Source organism: Littorina saxatilis, linkage group LG12 (genome assembly GCF_037325665.1).
Source record: "Littorina saxatilis isolate snail1 linkage group LG12, US_GU_Lsax_2.0, whole genome shotgun sequence".
Lineage (NCBI taxonomy): Eukaryota > Metazoa > Mollusca > Gastropoda > Littorinimorpha > Littorinidae > Littorina > Littorina saxatilis.
In genome coordinates this window covers 3232251-3239750 of record NC_090256.1, presented here as the reverse complement: position 1 = coordinate 3239750, position 7500 = coordinate 3232251, and the positions used below count along the sequence as shown (strand labels likewise).

Genomic DNA, 7500 nt, shown 5'->3' with positions numbered 1-7500 from the left:
TTTTGTTTTTGTTGAGGGGCGGGGGAAGGGGTGGGTTGGTTGGTGGGGAGGCTTCTTTTCATCACTTCCAATAAATGAAGTCTGTGGCAAGCCTCTGGTTTCAATTTTGACTCCTGACCTTTTCTCTTCGATTAACAGGGAAGCTTCGAGACTCACGAAGACGACACTGTTGCGTACGAGGACATTTTGAGTGACCCCGAAGCCGAGAAATTGAGACTGTCTTCAACCAAATCCCGTCTGTACCTGGACTGCGCAACCCTTGCTTCGGAAGGAGAGTACACATGTGTTGCCGAGACACCCTACATGAGGAAAACGCAGTCTACCATTGTTAAAGTTGGTGAGTATTGGAGCCACATTTTCTTCACTTTCGAAAAGTTTTTAAAACAGGAGCATTCGAATATGAATAGGGGAAACTGTCTTGACTTTCGAGAAGGGTTTTAAAGACAGGCGTTGAATGTAGATAGGAGGAAACTGCCTTGACTTTCCCAAAAGAAAAGAAGAATGAGCTTTACAAATATTATTCCCTGTAGTATGACATTATCGGTACTTTAATTCTTCTTAATATTTTGACAGATAGATGACAATGAATAATGAATCGACGAGGTTGACTGCAACGACAAAGAAGGCTAGAAAAATCTCAACATTAAAAATCTATCGCCTATCGGACCTTAACACTCAAAATCTTCTATTTCTGGGACATAAATGCTCAATATTTTCCGCCTCTCGGTCCGTAAAAGTCAAAATCTCCCTATCTCTCGAACCTAAAATATCAACGTAGCCCATCGTTTTGACCTTAAAACTCAAAGTCTCTCAAAAACTGAAAATCTCCCAATTCCTTGATGTCTTCAGAGGGTCATGGCTTTTCCTCCGACATGAACTGCATCGCCAAGCGTTCAGAGCGAGGGGAGAGTGCGAGAGTGTACATGTGGACCGCCTCCCGCCTGGAGTATGAAGACAACACCGTACAGCTCTTTTGCCGGGCGTCCGGCGTGCCTGAACCTACCATCACCTGGTACGACAGCTTCAACAACACGCTGTCCGACGAGGACGATCAGTTCAGTGTAAGTTGTTTTCATTTATTTATCTATTTATGTATATATTTATGTATCTTATGTATCTTAAGTATTTATGTATTCACGTTTTTATGTATTTATGTATTTAATTATTGATTAGTTAATATATTCATTTATTCACTTATCTTCGTTTTTTCATTATGTGTCTGTTCTTTGCTCTCTCTCTCTTCACCCCCCCCCCCCCCACACTTTGTCGATCATAGCCAATGATTTCACGTCGTTGTGGTGGAGGGCGGCGTGTCTACTGGAGTGTGTGTGTGTGTGTGTGTGTGTGTGTGTGTGTGTGTGTGTGTGTGTGTGTGTGTGTGTGTGTGTGTGTGTGTGTGTGTGTGAGCAGGGGCTGGATGGAGGACATGGAGAACATTTTAAATGAAGTTGCTGGATTTTTTTTTCCAAATAACATTTTTGTTCTTTGTTTGCTTGCTTGTTTGATTGTTTCTTTGCAAATTACTCTCGTGTCTTTCAACTCCAAACTGTGTAGCTACTCAACAGTCTCTGTATTTTTGTTTTTGATGTTGTAGCATAAGCTGGAAGTGTTACATTTTGATTGAGTCTTTTTGAGTTTTTCTTTTGTCTGCGCTATTTGATTTTAACTGCTTATGTCCTGTATGTTTCAGATTGCTGTCAATGGAGATCTTATCATCAGCGACATTTCATGGTTTAACAACATGGGAGTCTACAGATGTGTTGCAGAAAACGCATACGGATCCGATAGTGCCGAAACGTTTTTGTACCCTGTAAGTTCAGTTTGGATGTCAGATTTGAAATTTTATTTCTAGCCCATTTGGCATTGGCTCTCTCTGTGTATTTTTGTTTTCTCCCTCTCTCTCTCTCTCTCGCTCTCTTTCCCCCCTCCCTCTCTCTCTCTCTCTCTCTCTCTCTCTCTCTCTCTCTCTCCCTCTCTCTCTCTCTTTACTTCTGTCTGAGGCCCATGTCTGTCATAGTCTCTCTTCGCACACTCGTCATTGTCTCTCTTCGCACACTCGTCATTGTCTCTCTTCGCACACTCGTCATTGTCTCTCTTCGCACACTCGTCATTGTCGCAGCTTTCACAGTTGTCAAGCTATTTTGATTTCGCATCTGGGTGCTGTTCTGTATGAAAATAATGCCCAGGGCAAGAAAGTTAGTTTAAGAAGATCAACATGGAGTTTTCCTTACTGTTGCAACCGACCCAAAATGCGGAAATACTCTGGCATACAAATTACAATGTAAACACTGTTTGGTATAGGGGCTGTCGGAACCCAGGACACCCCCCCCCCTCACCTCAGTAGATCCAGCCCTTAGTATAATAAGCAGTCTTAAGTTGTGACAACATGCTTTGCATAACTCGCCTGTGTTGTTTCGAACCCTTCAGTGTGAAACTTCAGATGTTGGTGCCCTCATCCTAAACAATGTCTTTTCTTGCTGTTTTTTCCACAGACACCTCGTGAAGACGTCTTCCCGTTACCGTTCTAAAACTCCCTAAGAGGAGGGGAGGCCTCCTCTCTTTTATCTGTCGGCGAGGAGCAGTGCAAGGTTTCATTCGTGCCATCAAAGTCAGGCAGAGAGCCAGCTGGACATCTGGCGTGGCGTTGTGATTGTCGTCGTCGTTGTGGACTGTAGCGAGAATGTCCCTATCACAGCTCTGGTGGTCTTCTTCTGCTTCTTCTTCTTCTTCGAGTGGTACTGGACAGAAAATACAGAGCTGCCAGAAACAGTAAAGCGTTTGCCTGCTTACCACTTTTAGACACAAGAAATGAAGAAGAGCTTCAATGACTTGGTTGCGCGTGCTATGCTCGCTGTGACGGGTTTTGTGTGTGACTTGGTTGTATGTATATATATGTGTGTGTGTTTGATCTGAGACTTAGACTTGGCCAACTTCTGTTTTGGTTGCACTCCTTTTAACTTATATACATGTACATTTTTGTCTTCTGCTCGATTTCTTATTTTTCGGTTTCTTTGTGATGAATTTTTTCTCTTTGAACATTGGCTGAACAAAAGAGAGAAAAAAAGCATATAACAGGGACCTTGTACAGATATATAAGGGTGGAATTGATGGGGAGGGAAGGGGTGAGGTCAAGACATTTTGAGATTTTTCTGACTTAACTACTCATGAAAACGCCGGTGGGGATGAGGCAGCAATCGTTAAGACAACCTGACCTTCTCCTGCATCTAATTTAACCCCTTCACTGCCACAGTGTTAGTAACTTATCCGAACGGTCTATGGGAAAGAACTGTGTTTAGAACCCCTACAAGTACTTGGACAGTGGTTACATCCCATTTAGTTTTCAGAAATGTCCTGAAATGTTGTTGACACAAATCCCACGTATGAGATACGGTTATGGGCGTACGATAAACAGAAAATGACCACGTATTACATGCGGGGTGGGCAGTGAAGGGGTTAACAAATACGGACGCGACAGAGAACGAACTTAGAGAGAATCAGAATCAGAATGTTTATTTGCGAAAACTCATGTTTATAGCAAAAGGGTTCTGGGGGGTTGGGTAATCGAACGATCCACGAACATCAGTGTACACATTGGTTTCAGTCTGTTACACAAAAACAATGCATCGTGATTCGGTCCGAAGCATCCAACTTGTAATCCAAGTCGGGAAATAACTTTTCCGTTTCGAACACGGTATTGTTCCATATCGATCGCGGTTTGTCACAAACACACATGGAATATGTGTGCCCTGTAGTTTTGCGACAACAGTCAGTCTGGCATGGCACGGAGGTAGCACTGTACCAGTGTAGACACGACATGAAGGTCAGTAGTGAGATGGTCGATTTCTTCTCCAAAGACGTTGCGGTCGACTTGGGGCAGACGCCGGACACACGGGGGCGTTTCCTCCTCTTCTTGGAATGACGTTGTCTGTGCTGTTTCGCAGTCGTATGTCAGGACGTAGTCGTCTCCCCTTGCAATCAGCGTCTTCTTTCCACCTTTTCTTTCGCACACTACTTTTGTGAGAGTGCGGTTAGAGAGAGAGAGAGAGAGAGAGAGAGAGAGAGAGAGAGAGAGAGAGAGAGAGAGAGAGAGAGAGAGAGGAAATAAAAATAAACGAATGAAGAGAACGTCACACCCAAAAGTTAAGTCTTGGAACAGTTAAGCCTGAATATGACAATCCTTTTGGAACTTTATCACCCCCCAAAACTCCAATGACCCCATAATGAGACAGGCCAGCGCAAGCTACAAACGAGCTGATGTTGTTGTGGTTGTGATGATGATAATGACTTGACGATGCTGTTTTTGCGGAATTTTCTTGTGCTCCTTGCCAATATCCAACTAGTCAGTCCCTTTATCTGCTCGCCTCTGGTTATTTTTGTTCCTGCACGCACTGCAAATGACGTCATCAGTTCTATCCGACGAATGCTGTGAATGACGTCATCAAGTTCATAGTGACACAAGCTAGGAATGACGTCTTTGGCTTCGAGCTAATTCATGCTGCGAATGAAGTCATCAAGGTCGTTCTCACACAAGCTAAGAATGATGTTACCCTGTTGTTTTAGCATCGATGATGTTGTTTTGCATCGTTGGCATTGGTTGAATGCTTACCGCAGCGGCAGCGTTATTCGTGCTAACTACGGCTAGTACGCGCATACTTGTAGCGCAGATTTTATTGTGGTTGTTATTTCTGAGCATAAATCTGAGTCTCGCATATTATATGAAACGTGTTATTGCGTGTCCAGTGAATAAACTGAGACTGTAAAACTCGTTGTTGCTATTGTGTTGTTGTTATTGATGGTGTTGTTAAGACATATATACACAGTGTCTATTGTGTTTTAGGTTTGCTCTCAATTGCCATCCAGTCTTTTGCTCGTTCATTGTTATCCTAATCATCATCGCTGCACTTATGTTACACCCCCTCCCCCCCCCCCCCCCACCGTTTTATCCCTCAACCGTCTACCCCATATCCCAACCCCTGTTATTGCCTGTTATTGCCTGTTATTGCATGTTCGTTTTACGGATAACCGCTTCTCTTGACCTTTGAACTAGGCTGTCTTTGACGATACGCGCCAGGAGTGCGCGTAAAGATATTACATCTCATCATATAACCATCAAATTTACGTTGTCACCTTGGAGGAATGTTCGACATGAAAATCATGGATTAAAGGATGTTTTGGAACATTTAGAGCTTTGGAAATCGTGCGGTTGTTTTGTTTTATATATTAAAAAGTGATCGACATACAAACTACGGATTAAAACATTTGTTGGGGAATCTTAGAAATCGTGCAGTGTTTTTTTTATTTTTTTATTTTTTTATTTTTTGTAGATTCTTACCAGTGTTCGACATAGAAATAATGAACTAAACATGTTTTGGAAACTTAAGAAAATCGTTCGCTTCTTGCTTTTTATTTTTTATTTTTTATATCTCGGATAATCTTCATATTGTTCTTTTCTTCGAGCAATATGAAGCAACAATGGAATCAATGAAACCCTTCACTGAGGTTTAGTTTCAGAGGTGCTCTTTTTAGCAAGTGTTTATGAATACGCAAGCCAAGTGGGATGATAACAATCCGTTGTTTTGTGTCAATACAGTTCGACTTTTGCATGTCACTTACATACACATAAGTATACGATTCTGTCTCATTTTGCGTTGTGCCTAAATTGTTGTAGATACCATTGATGTATAATTTATTGAACACAGGTCGGCCAGTGTTGAACACTTTATTTATTGATGGACTCAATTAAAGTTTAATTTATTTTGGACAGTCTTTCTTTCTTTCTTTCTTTATTTGGTGTTTAACGTCGTTTTAAACCATTCAAGGTTATATCGCGACGGATTTTGGACAGTGAGGTTGGTGAGCTTAGTCATTGTTACTGAACATGGTTGTGGTCTGCTGATGTCTTTCGATGACTAATTGAGCAGTTGATAATTTAAGTGAGTGGTAGCAGTTTGATTTTCAACTCGAGTAAAATCGAGTGTTATGTCGTATTTTTTTTAAAGGCTGAAATAAACAGCTGTATGAAAACAATCGTTTTAAAAAGAACAGGACATACATACATTAGTTGTATGCATATTAACTTATGTGAATTCAGTCATTCTAGATAATGCTAGTTACGACTCGACTACTAGTTTTCAACATTTTCTGTCATGGTTATCTTCAAAGTATATAATTCGCATTGACTTGATTTCGCAAAGCTTGTCAGTCCTTCTACGTTTTCAACATCACTGTTGCTGACTCCTATGAAACGGAGTATATGTAGTCGAGTGACTGCCAGTACATTGGTTTTTAGTCATTCTATATCTAAAGATTGTTTAGTTGTCTTAACCTGAAATACCCACAAAATAACGGAAAATATCAATATCATTTATGATCTAGAACATTGTGTTACACAGAAAAAATAGAGGTTAAAAAATCATTAATTTTTACTTTCAACCACTCCAAGTGTTGGTCGCTCAGTGTTAATTAATTTCTTTTCATGTGGTAGGACTCTACTTTCAAATGACAGAAAGATATCGCCTGCAATTGTGTTCAGTTTGGTTAATCATTGTTGTTATTCTCGTTATTATTTTTCTGTTATTTATCATCTGTTTTCAGAAAATATCAGTTCCGTTTTGGTTTTAATTTTGCTTCTGTGAAAAATACGATGAACCATATATATTTTGAGAGGAGAGATTCCGTGAGAATGATGTGTGAGACTTGAAAAATAAATGAAGAAGCATATTTAACTGAAATACTATTGTGTGTTGTCTGTGTGACATGAATCAAAACTTGTTTAGACCTTTAAGAAAGCATGCCAGCAAGCGAGCTGTTTCACGAAACTTTTTAACGCCACTGCAATGCGCCCACACACACACACACACACACACCACACACACACCACACAAACAAACACACACACACACACACACACACACACACACACACACACACACACACACCAGGGGCGGATCAGTTCATTTTATGGGGGTGGGGGGTTCCAAAAGTATATTGTGAAGATATGGGTGTGAAGGCGCGAAGCGCCGAGCCGACGGCGCGAAGCGCCTAGCTTACTAGGGGGGTCCGGGGGCATGCCCCCCGGAAAATTTTGAAACAAAGGATGCAAAATGGTGTAATCTGGTGCATTCAGAGGATGATCATTACCAGTTTCAGGCATCAGATTTTGTCACTGATTAATACCCAAAAAATTGAAACTCAACCCAAAAAAACACACACAAATATTTTTATTTTTTGGCTGGGGGGGGGGGGGGGCGGAAACCACAGAATCCCCCCCCTCGTCCGCCCCTGCACACACACACACACACACACACACACACACACACACACACACACACACACGTACACGTACACATACACACAAACACACACACACACACAAACACACACACGCACACATACACACAAACACACACACACACAAACACCCACACACACATACTGATAGAAGGCCCACTCCGACTCGTACAAACAGTTTTCAGATCTAATCAGGGTTTCCCATGGGAT

General features: G+C 41.6%; 1 protein-coding gene across 2 annotated transcripts in view; it reads left to right on the top strand.

The window, feature by feature from the left end:
- LOC138981063 (zwei Ig domain protein zig-4-like) overlaps nt 1-6731 on the top strand; it is a 15788-nt gene extending 9057 nt beyond the window's left edge. For both annotated transcript variants that reach the window (XM_070353867.1, XM_070353866.1), the window contains exons 4-7: nt 139-337; nt 850-1061; nt 1691-1810; nt 2493-6731. In XM_070353867.1, coding sequence (XP_070209968.1) covers nt 139-337; nt 850-1061; nt 1691-1810; nt 2493-2528 — 567 coding nt within the window. In that variant the 3' untranslated portion in view covers nt 2529-6731. The remainder of the gene's footprint in view (nt 1-138; nt 338-849; nt 1062-1690; nt 1811-2492) is intronic.
- The last annotated feature ends 769 nt before the right edge of the window (nt 6732-7500 follow it).